Consider the following 21,893-nt stretch of genomic DNA (forward strand, 5'->3'; position numbering starts at 1 on the left):
TTAGAGATTGTTTTTTGTAAACAGTGGTCTACAATAAGAAGCTTGTTGACCTCATTTTTATAAGCTGATTCTGTAGTTCAAAATGAGGAAATACTTCAATATCCCTTAAGCCTTCAATGGGAGCAGCTATAGGCTGCCTCTGTTCCTATTGTTGCATTATCCTGTAAATACATGGTTTGGAATGCAAGCACAATCCCACACAGTACTAGACCATCCAACAATTCACAGAAAACATCTCTGGACTGCATACTGAGAACAAATCCTGCATCATTGGGAACCTAAATCTACTGTAGGTTATATTTCATTGAAGAAACACATTGCTCACCATCTGTAATGATCTGAATCTGTTTGCCAAATGACATCACCTAATAAGTATTTTATAATGTGAGTTTTGATTTGCCTTGCATTTGTAGCAATAATAGCCTCTGAAACAATAATATTGGTGAAAAGTATGGGAAGCTAGTAGCAAACATATTTCAGGATAATTAAATTTACAGAATTAAGTATATTATCATACAAATCCTCCACAAAAAAATGTTATTCTCGTACTATATTCTTGTCTTGTGCTGTATGAACCAGGAAGAGAACCTTCAAAGTGTATCTGTGATTTTAATTCCTATTTGGACTCATTTGTCATCCACGCAACAATCTCATAAGTCTCCTACACAAGACAGTTATTGTGCAATATCTGTATCCCAGCACCAACATCACTCATAGAACCAGCATGTCTGTCTGTCAGCCGAATAGTGACAGACTGATTTCCAATGGCATTTGGAACGAAGAGAAGGTTTCATTTTTTTGAAAATGGAGAAAAAACAATAAATTAAGACAGAAAATTATTAAAATAGGTAAATTCTCTTATAACTCACAAATCACTTTGAATTATTCAGATCTGAATTAGAATTGCATGGCACCAATCTTCTGAGATAAATAGGTCTGGTTATTCAACAGCATTCTGGAGTAATAGTCAGAGCTCTGGATCCATAAATTGAAGGTGATGGGTTCAAATTGTGGATGTGGCACTGCTATTGTAGCCTACAACAAGATATTGAACAGCACACTATTGCTTCAGTAAAATATGCAACTGCATAAATGGGTACAAAAGGAAAAGCATCATACATTCATTTTCTAACCAATTCTTCCAATTCAGAATTGCAGGGAAGCCAGTATCTATCCCAGCAAGCAGTGAGCACAAGGCAGGGTACACCCTGGATGGGACACAAGTCTACTGAAGGGCAGACACACAGACCTAAAGAAGCACATTCACAACACAGGCAATTTTCCCAGAAGCCAATTAAACCTTCCAATATGTTTGTGAATTGTGGGAAGAAACTGAAGCACCCAAAGGAAACCTATGCAAACACAGAGAGAACATACAGTACTCCAGGCAGATAGCACCCCAGATCCAGAATTGAACTCCCAGTCCTGCAAGGTAGCAATGCTAACCACTGTGCCACCATGTCACCCATCAGCATCATCCAAATAAATTAATATGTCAAGAAAAACCTTACAAAAAGAAAACAGAAAACATGTGTGCAGCAAATGGTCTGCCTACACACCATACTTTCGATCACTATAGAATATCTTACATTTACATGAGTGCTTAGAATGCTACTGAAGCTTACAGATTATTTGTGTCAGGTAAAATAACATGCATTTTAATTTTTCTGTACAGCGGCCATGAGTTTATTTTCTAATGGCCTCACTCTTACTAGAGCTATGAAGAGTCTACATTCACATAACACAAAGCAGGTAATGTTAGTTATAAGCTCTTAGATAAAAATCCCATTAATCACTTTTGTTTTATAAAGTTTTACTTTTCCTAATTAAACAAAACTGACATACAAAGTATACAGGTGAATAAACACACGCTGTTCCTGCATTCACCACTTAAAATGACCCACATAAGGCCTGTGACCAAAACATAGTTTTTTACTTCTAATGCACAGAAGTGTGGAGGAAGTAAGGAATATTTACAGCAACAAAAAATAGGCTAGAGTGGGTGGCTCTTTCATTCTGCACATTTTAGCATTTGCGAACAATGTCTTAACCAGGGTTTATTCGTCCAAGGGCTATTATAATTACCTCATATTAGGAAAAAAATCCCTCAATACTCTGATTGTTAAAGTCTAATTACAACCCAAGGGGAAAAAAGAAAGCTGTAAGGAATGAATTAAATCTCCTAAGTTAATTTTATGTTAAACCAAGATCTCAATATGCAATCACTCTGCAAGCTGTACGTAACAGATGGCAAAATAATCTAGCTTGACTTTAATTCATAGCAGGCCGGCTTTGAGTGGGACTTAAAAGACCAACATGTAACTGTTTAAAGCACTGCATGAGATGTTTCTTCTTTGACATTTCAATAACAGTGATATTGCTCTAAAATATATTTTATTCCATTTACTTTTGCACCAATACATCCATGGTAGCACAGCTGCTGTATGAAAGACAAACAACACTCACAGGGCCAGATCACAGATACACTTTTAGAATGTGATCAATTATCACTTTAGGTTTAAAAGACCCACCCCAAAACACAATTTTCATAGTGTTCGTACACACCACAAAAATATTTCATCAACAGCATATATACAGGCTTTAAAAATACTGTAAAGGCAAAAGTTTACAATTTTGCTACTATACGATATCTGTTCCCATTTCAGTCTAAAAGGCTGAAATATAGGGTAGGGGTTATGCTACAATTATGCCGAAATAATTTCAGAAATTAAGGTAGAGAGTATTCAAGAAACAGACAACATGAAGAACTGTGATGGCTGGTAACAGTTTCAATACTATTATTTAGAATAAGAAAGAAGAATACAGAAAGGTATTTTTAACTCCTCCCTTTAGGAATTTTAGATATTGTAATAATGTATATTAAAGCACACAGTAGGACATTTTTTTAAAAACAAAAATTTGACCTTCTACATCCTTATTTCCTCCCCGTTCAGAGGCAGGATAGGTTCCAGTTGCACAGCTGTGCTTACAATGATACTTTGCATACCATTTCATCAGATAACTGACTTTCCTTCCCTACAGTACATTTAAACATGACTTCCAAACCATTTCGATGAAACACAGGCTACCCTACCTCCCACACTAGGGTTTTACATTCAAACATGAGTCTGCCTAAGTCCCGTTAGTGCTTTACAGCGGTGAAGTGCTGGTGCACTTGACGATTCAGTCTGCAGCAGTTAATTGCAAATCAATGCTGCGTGACGTTCAAAATACAAACTCATTTAGCACCCGGCCTCAGTCTACCTGAACTCTTTAAACTGTGATCTTCTACACAGTCTTATTAGAGTACATGCTGAAAGTTTTCAGGTCATAGCAACTGAAATGAATGTTGGATGAAGTTTAAAGTACTGTCGACAGAAAAATTAATGGGCCTTTAAGGATTTCTTTCAAGCAGGGTAAGATAATATAGTTCCCATATTCCTACAGTGAATTTAAACACTGAAGAATATTCATCTCTTCCAAGAAAGGCCGTCAAGCAAAAACACTGTGCATGTGACCATCACATTTAGCCAGCTTGCCCTGCTGGTCGTGGGCCTTTTTAACTCCCACTCAGTCTTCCACCTTCAAAGAAAACACCAATTGTGATTTTGGTAATAAGCATTTAATGCCAGCAGCCGAGAGAACAGCTGAAGCAAGTTGAGAGGGAAAGATAACTATTCTGTATTAGTGGATTGTACAGATATTGCACTAAAATGTCCTGTTTAAACAAACAAGACCAAACAATAATAGCCTAAATCACATCTGTTCAATTGTAAAAAATTAATGTACCGTATATGGTGCAATGTTTTTATTTCTTTGTGTAAACAATAATCAAAAAACGGTCATCACAAAATACAGAACACCCCTCCCTCCCCGAGCCCAACCCTACCCACGGCAGTCCTCACCTTAAGACGAAAAATACACATTACAAGAAAGATACACTGTACAATGTGTTTAGTCTTTACTTTCTTTCAGTCTTCGGAATCTGCGTCTTTAAAAGACATGAGCTAAGTGGAGCTACACTAAGCGCTGAAGGAGCGAGCTGTTCCCCTGTGCTCTCATTTTTGTTTTGAAAATAAAGTTTTTTTCTCGATCTTTATATGCGAATTGCATGGGGTTGATTCTTACTTATTCACTCCCAGTCGAACTAAACGTGCAGCCGATACAGGCCAGTTACAGTACAAATGGAAAAACGTGGCTGAAACAAAACAGTGGATAAATTTCCCCAAGAATGATTCAATTGTAAAGGGAAGTGGTTGAATAAAGTGCTAGGATAAATTCTTTTGTCCAAATTACATTTTGGAGAGGGTCCTTCAATGTTTTTTACGCTTATTATTGTTAACGTAAAATGTAAGTTGGGGCGTAGGTAAATGACAGGAAGCTGCGCAGTAGTTGATTTATAATATATGGAACAGCATGATACATTATGTCAATCTTTAAAGCTCTCAAAAATTATTTTAATGACCTGAAAGTTTTTATTCATCAGTAGTCAATGACATTTCTGATTCCAATTAATTGCTCACGTATACTGGAGAATTGTGCTATACAGAATCACCTCTAAACACAATTGCGACTGCCAAATTCGGTTTAGACAGGAAACGTCTGTTTCACTGGCGATTCAATATGAACAAATTTCAGAGTTAGAACAGACTCAAATTGATTATAATATACTTATTATACTTTAAATGTTTGCGTCTAGTTAAACCGAGAACTACTAAGTAAAAATGCATTTTAAAGTACCCCCTACGTGGAACAATTATAATCAGTCACTACATAACACATTTACATCGAAATAATCCAGTGCAACCAATGCCCGTCACCTAGATAACAAAGCATGGAAACGTGTTTAAATGCCGGTTTATTAAAAAAACCTCACAACTCTCGCATAAATAACTGCAGAAGGTTTATTCACAGCAACAACAAAATAAACATGTCTCCGAAATTTAAAGCTTGCCCCCTTGTGAGACGCAAGCTGAGACACGATACAGAAACTTACCCAACGATCCAACACGTGCACGCCTACAAAACGCACTAAGTCTTGTGGGAAATGAAGTACTAAATTAGCGGGCTATGGTGTCCAGGAAACGGAGAATGACTACAAATCCCAGAACGTTTTGAGCTTGAATTTTTCAGATTGATTGAAAACCCTTTTCGGCTGTGCGAATGTGTACTGCTTCTAAAAAATACGAAATATGTTTAAACTATTTAGCTGTGCACAACGTGTAATAACTTTGTGTAATTCACGTGCCCCAGCCTCCTGGTTTATACTGTAAATTTTATGCCATGCTGTTTTTGGATGTACTATTGTATTGCTCGTTACAGTATATTCTTTCTTGTTGGTCTTTATAGATGTGGAATAATTTTGTGTTGGTACTCTACAATATTCATACAATATTGTGATGGTGCTAAATATTAAATAGATCAGATATGGAACTAGTATTTGTTAGAACACGTTACGAGTGTTTGGATGTACTGTATATATCAAAGGTTTTACAGAATTGGAAAAACGAGAAGAACTATATGGGTCGCCTTAGCTTTAGGGTCGGCATTGGATAATCTCTACATTGTAAATTTGGCTATAATATCACACTGAGTAAGGCAAAGTGTCCAAATAACCACATTCACGTTTTAATTCGTTACCGAATAAAAAACGATACTTTTTGATTAACCTGCAGTGTTCCAGATAATTCCTCGCACTTACAGTATATACAGTAGCCCTGTTCATGGCAAGGTGTTTTCATATTGGAGGGGACTCACTCCACCAACGCTTTAGTACAACTGAATGATGCGCCATATTGTATTAAGAGTACAACACTAAGCAGATCAGGAAGAGCATTTTAGGTGGCCAAATGTCTAGATTCTAGCTAACGTTAGTACAGGACTCTTATTAACAATATTTTGCTATTTTAAATGACCACATTTTCTGGTTTGACATCTCATCCAAATGAGGGCATTTCCCTACACAGCATAGTCTGCAGTCACCATACTGGTGCAGCTACTTGGAAATTCTGGTCTAGAGTGTAAGCGCCACATACCAGGCTACCAACCCCAATTACAACAGCAATATTACTTTTTTCTTCAGAGATCGCTCCTCCTGATACTGACCAGGTAGACCTTTGCTTAGCTTCTAAAATCTAACAAGACTAGAAAGTGGTCACACAAGGCCGTGGTTCTCAGTCTTGGCCCAGGTAACCCAAACACCTGCTGGTTTTCATTCTATCCCACCTTAATTTGAAATTGAAGCCTTAATTGATTGCTTCATTTGAATATTTGCATTTTGTTTCTAATCATAAGTTTTGGATTTTATTTTAATTACAACATACAACAGTTAAAGCTCTAACATGTTTAAGAGCTTAACCGTTTTTTAACAAATTTGATTATGTACTGTAATTGAGGGCTCAGCTGGAACAAAAACCAACAACCCCACAACCCTGTGCCACAGTGTTAGTCTTTAAAAGGCTATGTAGAAGTTCTGTGTTTTGTCCATGGCCCTTTGATGGACTAGGGTCCGGGCCATGGTGAGGGTAATGGTGTTCTTTCAGTCCTTCCTTGACCTTTGGCACAACCCTCACCAGAAAAAAGTGCCTTTCTCAATCTGATACTACACAATTTTGTCATGATCAGGATCCCTCCTCTTAAAGGGGTTCCGACGCTTTCGTATTTTAGTTGACTACGGTACCTGCCACCTGTTTTGCTTCTCATTATTTAAGCCTGGCGATCTCTCTATTCCTGGCTTAGCACTGGGAGATGGACACCGGGAAGCCCGCCTACCAGCGGGTCTAGGAGAAAGTGGACGGCATAGGCTTCATCACGACGTCCTGACCATGTGAGTCCGGGGCTCGGCGCACCTGGCCTTGTTATCCTCTCTTTATTTTCCTGGTTCCCTGTCACTCTTCCGGATCTCGTTCCTAATTTTAACTGTGTTTGTTTAGTCTTTGTTGGATCCCCCAGTTTTGGATTTTGGACTGCGCCACCGGATTCCCCCTTTTGGACTGTCTAGACTTATTTGCCATCGCCACGCCCCCCTGAGCACTGGATCACCATAGTCACGCCCCCCTGTCTGTCAACCCTGTCCTTCTCCACTTCCAGATTATACCATCTGCATAGGGTCCTGAACTACGCTTTGCGGGAGCCTGGATCAGCTCCTGTTACAGTTTTTATGCTTTTCCAAACAAACACATCGTATCATCTGTTCTAATCAAAGCAAAAAACTGACATCAGTCCAAAATAATATATATGCAGTAAATCAGCCAAGTTAGACAAAGGGATCAGCCAAACAAAGCTGTGATACAATAGGAAAGAGCCAAGTTAGCAAGTCATTGAAGATATGATATCAACAAGTCTTATTTAAACAAGGCAATTCTTTGCTGCTTCCTCTTTGTTCACAAGCTGTGCTTTAATCTGCCACAGGTTTTAATTTAGGAATGGCATTGTATGTCAAAACTCTTGTTTAACTGAGCCATGTCATATCACATCTTTAGGGGAAATATGCCTTTTATTGATAGCTAACCTTAACTTGGTTGACTCATGTTTCTAACTTAGATGTTTTTGCACTTGGGAAATATTTGACCTAATGTAGCAGTGCATCCACACACAGACCAGGCTTAGGGGAACAGCTGCTGTGAACAGAGCACCTGTTTATTTTGTAATCACACAAAGCTCTGGCAAAACATGAATGGTTTGAATGCTTTGTAGTGCCACCCTCTGTCTTATGTTAGGCAGTACACTCGCTCATTGTATGAACCAGATCAGCTTTCCAGATGTGCGTGATCGACGCCTGTTGCTGGCTGAGAATCTGTATGAGGGAGTATTACAGATTGGGACTAAGGGAGTATACTGTAGCCCACACGTGCTCTGCTCTGGTCATCTCCAGTCACTAGCCAGGCTCTTTGATGTAGAGTGAGATGTGGACTGCAGCATGTTCAGAGTTGTGGGTCAATAAAGGAACTGTAATGTTTGCCACATGCAGCATAAATCACATATTACCACCTTTCAGATTTCAGACTGTTTTCAAAACATGCTCTTTAAACTTTAGCATCTGTTTAATTTTGCATGGTGGGTATAGAATTTATCATCATCTTTAACATCATCAGTAAACTACTGCATAGAGGGATCCTTGTCTAAGAACTTCCACGGTTGTCTATTCTCATGCAATTTGCAACTTTGTTTATATATATGCATATGTAAATATATATAGCAAATAGTTCCCATCAACTTTTTGTATGCTTTTTTTAATTTTTACAAGAAACCCTACTGTGTATTTATTTTCTTTCTTCTCTCTTTCATCCTTTTCTGTTTCTTTTTGTTTTTGTTGTTTTGAGCTTTTGTTTTCAGAGGGAGAGACACTATATTTTTAGATTTCATTTTCTTCTACAGTATTGAAAAACATGTTTGATCTGTACAGCTGGTGAATGAGCAGCTTGAGGCAGTAAGCAACATTTTTGTTATGTAAAACGTGTTTAATGTTCTACAGAATCAAGGTGATTAACAAACTATTGCAAAACATTCAACTTCGTCAAAGAAAATGCATTGTTCCTTGAGTTTACTTTTCTTCAACACTTTTTAACAATAAAAACGTTTTTTTTAATACCTATGTCCACCTACACCTACTTGTATGAGAGCCACAACAAAAGTATTTACTGTACATAATAGCAAGTAAAATCAAGTCAATTAAAATTGAACTCTTTTTCACAATTAGCTGAGTCTGTGGCAATATTGTATCCCCAAACTCTTCCATAAAGTAAACAGGATCAACAGTATCCTGTATTAGCTTTGAGAAAATGGCTGGGTATTTTATTCCACACTCCCACAACCTTTAGTGTAAAGATGTGCCATATATTCTTAGTTTGAAATGTTCTTTACTGGGTTGACGTTGTCAAGTTTCTTTGATAAATTTGAATAATTTACATCAGGTTTCTGTGTAGTCTTCTCTGTTCAAGATATTAACGGTTCTGTTCTTTTGGCCAGACACTATGGGGTACATTTATTTAACATCCAGATACCCATCTGATTGTTGTTCTGAAATGATTAAACAGCAATAATATCTTTTGATATGGTGACCAACATTGTTTGGAATATTCAAAATGAATTACTATTAATGTATTATTCATCTTTGATATAACATCCCATAATTAAAACTTTCATGTTTAACTATGCATCTTAAGTTAGTTTATACTGAATGTCAATATGGAAACCTAAATCTTTCTCATAAGTAATTTATTCAAGCTCTGTTTCCAAAATTATAATTAAAGTTTATATTTTTGCTGCTTGTATGTAATGGTCTGCACATGACTACATTAAATAACATTTGAAGGTATACCCCCATTCTTTAATTGTATTGAAATGTTTTTGGATTTTATTTGCAGCTTTGTGTTTGCTAATCCACCTGTTTTTGTACCTTCTACAAGAATCACCAGTTCACTAACTATAACAACAAACTAGATCAGTGACATAAATTGTGAGGAGAAGTGATCCTTATACAGATTCCTGTGTTATTCCACTACGTACGTCATGCCAGCCTGAACATTAACCCTTTACCTTTATTATCTATTTTCTTTCCAGTTCTCAATCTGAACACATTCATTACTTTGAAGGCCTGTTGTCTGTAATTTAAAAATTAACTGTTTATGAGGACCTTTACCAAAAGACTTCTGAAAATCTAAACACATTAAATCCACATCCAAGAGGGGTTAATCCAACACAGATTCGCTATAACCTGCAAAAATAAATGTGACCAGAAATTCCCAAAGGGCAGGTAGATCTACGAAATGGATTCCACCAGGCTACCTCAAGATCAAGGCAGCTTGACTCTATCGTTGAGTATGAGTTGGATAAATCTACCTTCCGAATAGTGTGAAAAGGTGCAGAGAAAATACGTGCCAGCATTACAATCGATTGTAACATACTTAACATACTATTTTATAGTTGCATTTATTATTTAATTATTTAATTTAGTTTTGTTCTTAATAAAGTTTGCCTTAGTACCATATGTACATAAAATCTTATTGAAAATAATGTGTCAAAAAAGTCAGGTTTGTAGATCTTATTAGGATTTTGTGTGGCCATGTTCCCCTATCCCTAATTTTCCATGAATTGACTCCCTCCAACTTGGATTCATCAAACTCAACATGTTGGAAGATCATAAACCCCACTATTACTTGTGCTGCTTACTATGCATAATTAAGTATGCAATATATCACGTAATATTGTTAAAAAAAAAAACTCTAACCAGTTAGTTGAGCAAGATTGAACTTTTCTACATCCATTTTGAGGATCCCAATTCCTTGTAGATGATCCTCTAGTGTGGTTCTAATTATAGTTACGATTAACAAACACACAACAGATGACTTATTGGTATAATTATGTGGCACAGTTTTGTCACTATGGATAGACATTACATTGGCAAATGTCCACTCAATCAGTACTATAATGTACAGTAACTGTTAGAAGAATTTAGTTTATTGCACTTATAAATAACATCTCTTATTTCCTTAAGTACTATTGGTATAATACCAATATCCTCAGGACCCGGAGATTTGTTAAGGGCATCTATTACCTGTAACACTTCTGAATCTGCTATGCTAATCCTGTCTAATAGGGAACTTTGTCCATCTAAAGCCTGAGATAAAATGTTGATGTGTTTTTCCTTTGTGAAAACCTGAGTGAAATTGTCATTTAATACATCAGGTATTTCTATTTCATAATCTAAGGTTTTCCCATTTTTATCCTGGATGCATTTTCCTTCATCCTGAAAAAAAAAAACTTTATTTTGGCCTACATTGTAATATTCCTTTCTATCTCTTCCTTGATCTAATATCATTCTTGTGTTTCAAATACATTATATTTAAATGGATCCTGTTTTGAATCATTTTTAAAGTGCTTTTTTCCCCTCATATTTTTTCGTAGTTTATTAAACCATTTATCATATTAAATGATAAAAATGTCTAGCCTTTAATTTACTTACTCTTGGGGAGGTCTTGTGATTCCATACCCATTTGTTTCCATTCTATTTCACTTACATTCTGTCTCATTCCATTATAGTCCACTTTCCTAGAATTGTAAACCTTTGTTTTGGACTTGTCCAGTCTCAAAGTAAACCTCAAGTACAACATGTTTTCATTTGTAGCACATTTGAAGGAACGTCACAAAGGCGTCTTTCTTCTATCTCCTATATTTTCATGGTAAGACCATTACCTTGCCTGAATGATGAAATGTGTTTGTTTCATCAAGATTAGACTGCTGCCAAAGCCTGGATAGATATGGGTTCCAATGTAGTTGTTAGATTGGCTTTTATGGGTAAATAGGTAGACATTGGAGGATAGGAGGATGGTGGGGTCATCTGGGATTGGAAATGGTTACTTTTGTTGTTGTATCACATTTAATTTAATATAAATAAATTTAAATTTAAAATAAATACAAAATTTGTTTGTGAACAAAATTAACCTACCATAATTATTTTGTTCATGGATATTTTCTAAGGTATTAAACTAAAATCTCCAGTTGCACTGGTTCCCTGGAAAATTTAGAGTTGAACCTAGGGTTCCCCTGTTCAGTATAATTATTGTAAGGACTTAGTGCATGAGTACAGTCCGGCTTTTAACACTGGATCTACTGATTTAGACCTATTCACTCAGGACCTGCTGCTTACAAATGGGCAACTAATCCCAGAAAATTGCTATACTTTTTCACATGATTTTTTCTTATGTTGTGTGTTGCATGTGCTGTACAGCACTTTGAGATAATTGAAATCCTCAATAAATAATCATTAATATTTGATTATTTCTGATATTCTGTCTCTCCATTCTTGCTTAAGAGCTACTATGTGTATTATAATCATTCAAGACATTAAGTATTCCTCTTTGATGTTGGATTTGGTCTTTGATATCCATGACTAATGTTTCTATTTTGTGATAAATTGTTGGTGGGCTAAATTCTCCCACCAAATTCTAGCTGTCTAGATTTGAGAGAAAATAGATGTTACTATCAAGGGTCTCATTTAAAAAAAACAAGGTCTGTATTATACATGATAAAAAGTATTCCTATATGGCTGCTTCCTATTCTGCAGAGAACAAAATAAAGTGGGTTTAAGTGTGTTATGAAGGAATTTCTGAATTGCTGGATTGGAGTAATGAACTAGGTAGAAGCACAAATTAAAGACAGTATTTCAGGTAAAAAGCCCCAGCTTTACACCCCTCCGTAGAGGTGTCATGACATGTGCTGTTGGATATTGTATTGACAGTCACCATCATCCCCAACCTCCCCTGACTGGGCGCCCAATTAGAACCAACCAACTAGAACGTGTGCATAGCTATGGAAGAGGAAGTTCATGTGAATGTTTGGACACCTGCAAGTATGCAGGTGAGTTGACAGTGTAGGTGTCTGCAGCACATCATGTTCATTCATGTTGAGCAGGCTCGACTCAAAACAGGCAAAGGAAACTAAGGAAGACTTGGCAATACCAGTCTCTGTTTATTCAAAGCTTTGTATTGCTAACTGCATTTCATAAGATCTCCCAGTACAAAAATGACAGTACAAGGGACATAACGCTTTCATTCAGTTTCATTCAAAATAAACTAAATAAGGTAAATTTGACAATACCTCAAAGCTTTGTACTATTAAATATTCCATGTACAAAATAGATCGCAGTTAAACAAATATTTATCAGTCAAATTGAGGTGATGAAATAAAAGCTTTATGTCAAAATTGTACTTAGAATATATAAAATATGAATCTACAGTAGCCTTTTGAAATTTTGTTTTTACATGAAATATTATGAGTTTTAAAACTGTAAAAAAAAAATTACTAGCACATGAGTAGTTATTCTCCATGGTCTCCGCTTTGATAGGCTAGAACACGAAATGTCACCATTCCGTGAGGAAATGGGGGTAATTCCCTTCAGCAGAGTCTGATCTGATGTGGACTTCAGAGAAGAGAGCTTTTAGGGTGCATTGTGGGTGCCCTCAAGTACCCTTTTAAAACACAAATTTAGAAATGGAACACCCTAAGCCCTTGTAGACTTGAGCGGGAACGTGCATTCGAAGGGTGCAAGACTGCAAGTGTGCATATTGTGACATGGCCCTCTTATTGAGTTGTCAGTTTGCATTATCTAAATCTACTCCCTATGAGTATAATCAGGAGGGAGATGCAGAACTCCAGATGGACAGCCAGTAGGTACTGGCTGAGAAGCACCCCACTTGAAATGAAATGGCCAGTCACCCTCCTGTTATGCTACACCCCTGGAGGACTTGTCATTGCACCTCGCATTCCAACACAGTTCCCATTTAGCCTATTTATCCAAGCCTATTTAATGCTGGTTCACAGTCTCCCCAGTTCTTCCTGGCTAGAGCTACTCCTACTGTATATTTGCGATTACTTTCTACTTGGTTTTTGGCCTCGTGATCCTGGTCTGTTTTTCAACTACGTCTCCTAGTTTTGGTTTTGTACTTTGATTCACATTCTGGTTTCGACTCTCGACTTCCTCACGACTTACAGCATCACTTCTGGTTTTGTACTTTTGCACCGGCTTGTCTACCTTCGGCTTTTGGACCTCGGATTGTTCTATCGACTACGCTTCTGGAGATCTCCCTGGTTTTCTGCATAGGGTCCTCACCACTAATTCGTAACACATGCCTCTCTAAATGTACTCTAAAGGGCCCAGCAACTAAGCTTAAAACTCATTCAGGAGGTGCTGAAGAGATGGTGGCTTCATCCAGTCTCCAGAGAGGTGCTGTAGTGGGTGATGGTTCCTATGAGTATAATCAGGAGGGAGATGCAGAACTCCAGATGGACAGCCAGTAGGTACTGGCTGAGAAGCACCCCACTTGAAATGAAATGGCCAGTCACCCTCCTGTTATGCTACACCCCTGGAGGACTTGTCATTGCACCTCGCATTCCAACACAGTTCCCATTTAGCCTATTTATCCAAGCCTATTTAATGCTGGTTCACAGTCTCCCCAGTTCTTCCTGGCTAGAGCTACTCCTACTGTATATTTGCGATTACTTTCTACTTGGTTTTTGGCCTCGTGATCCTGGTCTGTTTTTCAACTACGTCTCCTAGTTTTGGTTTTGTACTTTGATTCACATTCTGGTTTCGACTCTCGACTTCCTCACGACTTACAGCATCACTTCTGGTTTTGTACTTTTGCACCGGCTTGTCTACCTTCGGCTTTTGGACCTCGGATTGTTCTATCGACTACGCTTCTGGAGATCTCCCTGGTTTTCTGCATAGGGTCCTCACCACTAATTCGTAACACATGCCTCTCTAAATGTACTCTAAAGGGCCCAGCAACTAAGCTTAAAACTCATTCAGGAGGTGCTGAAGAGATGGTGGCTTCATCCAGTCTCCAGAGAGGTGCTGTAGTGGGTGATGGTTCCTCCTGCTTTGAAAACTAGGATCCTGCAAACCCACAATGGAAACCCTGAAGTGGGCCACTTTGGGGTTGCTAAGACCATCTGGGCTTCTACTAGGATCAAATCAGACAGGATATTTTAGACTGATGCCACCCATCTCAGGTTAAGTAAAGAGACAGCTCACTTCTTTGCTGCCAGTCAGTCAAGAGGTCCAGGACGTAAGTACAGGCAAAACTATGACCTAAAAGCGAAACGGAGGCCCTTCAACCCTTAAGAGGACCAAAGCAGATCAGGAGTCATTGCCCCAAACTCAAAGTGGGATAGACCATGCAATATTGTTGAAGTGATGGGTGAGACCAGCTTTTCTCTGTGCTTGCCCTGATGGAACCATCAGGTTGTGTTCCACTGGGACTACCACTGAGTAGAAAGATGTACCCTTTGCCATCTATAATTCTTCCAGTCTGGGTCTCCTCCATCCCAGGCCTCTTATTGTTGGGGATGTTCAACTTCCTCCCCTGTCTTCCCCTACAAAAAGGTGGGTAGACATTTTGATTACTTTACCATATTGGGTATAATGTGAAGCTCCTTTTCACTCTCCTTGACTACAACACACAGCTGTTAAAGATTAAAGGGAATAAAGCCCTGTGAGCTTGCAGAAGCTTCCTCTGGTGGCTTCTTTCTCCACTCCATGGACACTATGTGAAGGGGAAAAAAGTTAGAAGAATTATATGCTACAGTATAGATAGGCAATCAGAAATCTTCTTTAGTAAAAAGTTGCAAACAAGTGTGGCTTTTCAAGAACATGCTCAGCAATGCACAATGTCTAAATGTAGGCAGAATTACTTTAATTGCAGTCAAACCAGCCATTTTAGGAGTTTGAGGCTGTATCAGCAAACACTTTGCAGATATTCTTGACATTACATTACATTACATAGGCACATAGGCATCTGGTGCACACAGACTCCACATCTCAGGCTTTTATTACAGTTATTAAGTTCAGACATTCAATAAAATAAAGTTTTTTCATCATTTTTCTGAGGTGACTGTATGAGTGGTCCCTGTAGCCCTGCCTAAACTAAAGGCAGTGGTCATGGTGGTGGACATGATGTCCCGTGCTTCTAGTTTAGGCAGGTATACTGGACCTCAGTCAATGGATTTCTTTCGCATGAAGCCTGAGAAAGAGGTCAGCAGTCTACCAAGGAGTATTTCTTCATATACTGGGGGAATGAGCTCTTTTCTCCTTAGCATACACCTTCACAAATCTTCAGTATTAATTCCTTATTAATCTTCATCTCACTCTCCCTTCCACTGTGTAGAAATCTCACCAGCCCTTCTCTTCAGTGGGCATATATATCATCTATATCGAATATAGTGAGAAACTGCCCCCTGGATTCACCTGATCTGATCAAACTCTTTTCTTCAGTGAGAGTCACACTTCTGAGTTACAATCCTCAGAGTCGTGAAAAGACTAATGTTTTGCTCGCTAGGATGGCCTTTTATACCCTGAAAGGAGCACAAAACCCAACTATCACTTATTAAGCTTCCACATGGAGCTACAAAAGAATGTGAAGTGCGTCTCATTAAAGTAAGTTCAGTTGCTGATAACTGGCATTTGCCCAATGCACTGGATCCTGTTCTGTCTTGACACTATTTACAGGATCTTCCTCCTGCTCAGATCCACGGTGCCTGTAGGGCTGGACTGCTCCTGTCAAATCTGTGTTGCACAGTGCTTCTATCACAGCTGTCTGCATTGAATTCAAAGGCCCTTTGGATGATAACATGGAGGGGGGTACCACTGATAGAGATGGAATTCTGGAGAAAAATAATAATTATACAAATGATAATGGTTTTATCTTGTTCTGAGTTAGAAAAAATGCTAATTAAATTTTTAAAAATGGCTCACAAAAATGTGAAGCAATTAAGCATAATTAATTCATTGAATAAAGAAAACATGCAAATATTACATCGGAATAATCTTGCAGTACTAAAAAGATGCATTTGCCACATGTGACATTTATGATGCTTTTGATAGTGGAATGAAAAGTGTTTGTCAGGAAAAAAGCCCCACTGTCACATGCACAACATTCCTCTAAAGACATGATGTCATAAATGTTGTAAAAGCTGTTTGGTTTGATTTCACTGTGTGCAGTCAATGGGAAAGGAGGATATTGATTTACTCTCTTACAAATGTCAGATAAATGATGAGATGCCTGGACATGACAGATTGACTTACAATAAATAAAGTCCCCCTGTGGACACACGTTTTTACATCTTTCAGTGGCATATTACACACAATTACCTTAATATGAATAGTCTAGAGATGCCCCCTAACCTATTACACATAGTAATTTGACTCCTCTAGGAACCCTGCATAACAAGATAAAAAGCATTATACAATTCTTTCCAACAAAAAGTTAAAGGTAAAAACACAACTAAAGACTTGGTGAAGAAAATACTTATACAATGGAAAGATATGCTACAAACTATACACAAGCACTTTGGTGCTTTCCAGATAAAATATCAGAGGCCATCCCACGGGCCCTCCCACAAAACCAGTTGCACTGTATTAAACTAAAACTGAAAGCAAACACAATAGAATCGGAAATGGTTATTAACAGATGTATTTAATCAAAAAAGGAGAAAATCAGTCAATTGGTATACTAGTTACAATTATCTCCTTTTTTCTCTTACATGCTTTACTTATAAAAACGCCTTAAAGTGGCATCAGTATTCTTTCACATATCTTAAAATGCTATATATAACATTATTATAATCAAAAGCATCACAGGAAACTTATCACTTTCCTATCAGGAAAATGACAAAATCTTTTTTTTAGCAAGTGACAGGTGACACAGCTAAATTAATTTGGCTGATTAACATTTGTCACAACAGGGCTGACCAACAGGGTGAAAGTCACAAGATAGTGTTGCCTGTAGCCTCTCAATGCAATCCAAGTTGCACATTAGTGATGCAATCTTTGCACCAGAATACTGTCTTGTTGGATGTGATCCCTTTCCTCTTGAACAATCTAGACATGTGTGTCCCTGTTCACCGTTCTTCACATGCTATATGTATGTAAATGAAGCCGTTACTAATACAGTATATGCAGCATGAAGACATGCATTGTCTTGCTGGAATGTTATCCCATCAGGATCAATCCACAGGAAGGGCCAGAGGTGAGGTGCCAAAACTAGGTCAATGTAGCAGTGCAGTCAGGCTGCTATCAATCACTACAAGTGGAGTTCTGTAGCACCTACACCTTCCTGCTGCTCTGCTGGTGAGTACCCCTGAGTTATAGCTCCAATTTACAGTACCAATTGCATTGAAGTGCTTAATAAGCAGACCTTGGTTGTTCCTTTCAGTGTTTTCCTTTCTTGATTTTCACCAGGCTTAATAAAGCATCTCATCACTTCAGCTCACTAATGGGGTGATTCTTGTACTATGGAGCTGCAGATACCTACACACAAATGGGATGTGTGTGTTAATGTGTTTATGTATTGCAGATCCGATCCTCCTATATCATCCTTAATACAATGTGCGGAAACAATAGAAAAATGAAACACAATACCTGGGTATATAATAATTGGAATTAAAATGGAATAAATTATGCTTAAGGTTAAAAATACACTAGGAAGTCCTCACTTAGAATTTTGTGTTCATTGTTGGTCACCAGACTACATAAAAGCCTTAGAAAGAATTCAACAGGAATGATTCCTGGTCTCAAAGAATATCTCTTTTTTATGGCTATGGGAGCTAATATTTTATGAAGGTTCTGTTCCATTGTGTGATTGTGATTGAAGTGTACAGTGTGGCAGCTGTTTAAGGGACAGGCACTGGAACATTGTTTGGTAAGTTCCATTACTTATTTGAGCAAGCACTGCCACATCCATACATAAACAGTGGCAAGTCTAACCCTCGTTACAAAATGTTAATAGTTTCTGTTGTTCATGTCATTTTGCTTTAATTCTCATTCTGAACCCCTTCCCAATTACAGTGATGTCAACAGTCTGCCTAACATATGCTGGTCTCATACAACCGTACAGCATTTACTGATGTCATGGTTATACCGTATGCAGCAGTTTGTTAACAGTTCCCAGTGGTGCAGCATTGTAATGTCAGCAGCTATTGTAATGGTTAACTCCCGGGTCAACATTTTATGCTTCCTTAGTTTCCAACACTACCTCTCATATTGGAACAGTAATTCTCCAAAGAACAGACACCTTCCACTCCATCATGTTTAAAAAGTATTCTATACAATTTTGATTAGCATTATATTTCCCCTGAAAGGCTGTCCAGGGATCAGTTTCACAAATGACTTCTTGGTAGGAGTCTGAAAAAAGAGAATACATTTCTGTTGCATCTTTTAGTGTCAGATACAGTGCAATTACATGCCCTTTTCTGAACAGGATCAATCTTCTAAAAGAGAATGATCTCATTTTTATTTCTGTACTTCTCTAGACATTCATACTATTTTTATTAAAGTTCACCTTTAAGAGGTGATAAATACATTTTAAATTGTTACTATTTTTGCATTTGGCCTTGATTGAAGATAAATACTTATCTTCAATTCATTTCAATTATGTATAGCATAATTGATTGAGTAGTTGCCTTTATTATGCAGATACATTGAGGAGCTCCAGAAAATCTTTTGGTTATACACTAACTTAAAACACATGGAGAGAGTATAAGTTCATTGCTTTGTTAATTGTGAACCTTTTTATATGAATAAGATAATACCTAAAAATAATAATTGTTTACAGCATTGGAACTTGTATATTGCAATAGAAAACTACTTTCATACCAGATATTTATCACATATATACTGTATGCAGCCAGCACTCTGATTTGTCACCTTATTCAAACCTATCCCTTTTTATCTTACATTCGTTGATCACAAAATCTGGAAATGACAATGGACTGTGATTGTTTTCTAGATCACATGACATCCTTGATTCCATCACAGCCCTTTAGCAGGCACACCCATGTAGCTACGGGAGCTCTCACATCAGGGAAGCCAATCTTAATTAGGGTACTGAAGAGTGCAACATGGCTCACATCAGTGAACGCATAACTCACATAGTCAATGAAAACAATTAATAATTGATTACGAGTCTCCTGTCCTGACTGGTTGCTTGCAGGTCAGCTAGCAGGCATGACTCCACTTGACCTAAAAGGCATTTTGCAATTTGACTTTCTTCTAAATTTTAATAATTTAGAAAATGTTTTCATTTATAGGGTTAAATTATATAATACCACATGATATATAGTTGTATATACCTGTTGCCTCTGAATCTCCATATCAGTTCTCACACAGAACAGGGATTATACATTCACTGGCCACAATATTAGGAACTCCAGTCAAAGGTACGGTCTCTCTGTTGGGGAGTGCATTTCTGGCATGCAGTGCAGTAGAACAGCTTCTATCAATTTCCCTGGCCAGGTTAATTCACAGATCACAGTCCTACTGAAAGCTGGAGGAGCAAATGAGATGTACCTGTACATTTTAATCTCATACACTGCGCCACCCATTACAACTGAAGAAGGAAAAGGAAGGAGCTGCAAATACTTATGAATCTTATGGCTAAATCCTATTTGAACTGTTTTTCCTGCTTGCAGTGGTCCTACACATTAGTTAGTGAGAGTGCATTTAGTGTTCTGCTATATCTGATCTCTTTCTGCCAATATGGGGTGGATTTTGATTGAAAACTACTTCATCAGAATGTATTGAACCATTAAATAAACTGAGCTCCATATTAAATCCTACCCCACTCAGTACTGAGTTGTGGAGGTACAACTGCTCTTTAGAACAAAATTGCATAACATTTCTTAATCCCTTCATCTGGGTATCCTGACCTTCCCAACGCATGTTAAAACATCTATTTTGTTGTTGTTCTCGCTCCTGTGATTATCTTTTAAATTCTTTACAATTTTTACTTTTCTATTTAAGATAGGAAAGTTTTGTTGCCACAAGTTTTAATGTCACTAGGGTTTTTGTTGTCTAAAAGGAAATGACATCACACTGGTACAGTAACTGCAACTTCAAGAAGACTGCAGGATAAAAATACCCACCCCCACCCAAAAAAGATTTATTTTATCACAGATGGTTATCAGTATTACAAACAGACCACTTAGCTCGTTTGACCCTTTATGATACAAAACATGACTGTCATTTTGTTCAGGGTTGTCATTATTGCTGAACACACCGCCGTCTCATTTTTATCAGACAAAATCAGATGTTTTCCAGGAACATAGGGCCCTATCATTATTTTACCCTTAGATAAACGTGGTGACGCATCAGATTACTTCTTTTCGAAAAGAACTGAACTAAAACGCTGAGGCACGTTATGATAACCTCAACTAACGAAAAGGACCTGGCAGATTAGGGAAAATCGATTAGGATTAAAATAATTAAACGAGTATTAATAAATGTTAGTATAGTGAGTTTGAACAGCTCTTTTGAAACTTCTGCCTTCTATCTGTTCTCATCAGATTCTTTACTACATTCCCGAGACAAGAATGAATCTGAATGCGAGTATGAATTAGGGTATTGAAGACTAAGTATTATGCATTTTCAACGTCCGTACCATTGACCATCTTCTTATTAATGGGTTCCTGTCGTTGAACCTCTGAAAGTACCTTGCGAGGATTACTGTTTGTGCAGAAGACGTCTTTGGGTGTCTGTCAGTATTTTAGCAGAAATCAAATACAAGTTTGTGTTTAGAAACCATAATCTTACATATGCTGTCTCCTCAGCGAGACAAATGTCAATAAAATGCTCTAGGACCAGTGACTTCCCACCTAATCGATGAGTTTACGTTTCTATAGTACCGAAAAAAATATACATAATTGCTTCAAGCACTCATTAAACATTTTTACATTATAGCGAATGGATCACTAATAATTCCAAGACACAATTTAATGCCGTACTTCATTTCACCTTTAAAGGTTAATAGCTGAGGAATTACAGAAACGGTAATTTAGAGGAGATATTAACCCCCAGTTCTTGAAAAAGTAATGTGTAGTCTAAGGATATATAATTAACCCCCTCCCCTACGCTCAAACACTCCCCTGGAAAACATAGCTGTATTATTTAATCAATTCACGTTAATGTATAATTTGGTTTAAAGCAAACGGCAGATTAAATTGGAAAGAATAGAAGAAGACAAGGACATTTTTAAGGATCGTACATCTGCCGCATTATTGGCGCTACGTGAGAGCTGTTGTGTCCTGGTCTCGATCCAAGACTGGTGCACCTTCTGTGTGGTGTCTGGATGGTCACCTCGCATGTTCGCTTGGGCTTTCGCCGGGCCGTACTGGTTTTCTTGCTCCCTGAGACATCCTGTCTAGTTTCACTGACGATTATAAAATGTGCCTGTGTTCCTGGCGTTCATTTCAAGCGCAGCCCTGCCTATTGCCCTACGTTTCCAAGAATGGCTATGGGCTGTGTCGACCCTTCCCAGGAATACGCGGTTTTCTCGTAATGGATGGGAAAAATCGAGTTAACGGCGCTAGGATCCTGAGGAGAGCGATCCTTCCTTCCCTCC

At 37.8% G+C, this 21,893-nt stretch overlaps 1 protein-coding gene across 3 annotated transcripts in view; it reads right to left on the reverse strand.

Annotated features, from left to right (window-relative positions):
- The window catches only part of LOC102688363 (fragile histidine triad diadenosine triphosphatase), a 493,799-nt gene extending 488,766 nt beyond the window's left edge, over positions 1-5,033 (reverse strand). Inside the window, exon 1 of one of the 3 annotated variants that reach the window (XM_069189317.1) lies at positions 4,997-5,033. Coding sequence is in view for 1 of the 3 variants with exons in the window: in XM_006630661.3 (XP_006630724.3) it covers positions 3,906-3,926 (21 nt within the window). In the remaining 2 variants the exon portion in view is untranslated. Of the gene's footprint in view, positions 1-3,905; positions 4,057-4,996 lie in introns of those variants that run through there. The other 2 variants (XM_006630661.3, XM_015347081.2) reach the window with 2 other exon arrangements.
- Positions 5,034-21,893: the final 16,860 nt, after the last annotated feature.

This window comes from Lepisosteus oculatus, chromosome 4 (genome assembly GCF_040954835.1).
Source record: "Lepisosteus oculatus isolate fLepOcu1 chromosome 4, fLepOcu1.hap2, whole genome shotgun sequence".
Taxonomy (NCBI): Eukaryota; Metazoa; Chordata; class Actinopteri; order Semionotiformes; family Lepisosteidae; genus Lepisosteus; species Lepisosteus oculatus.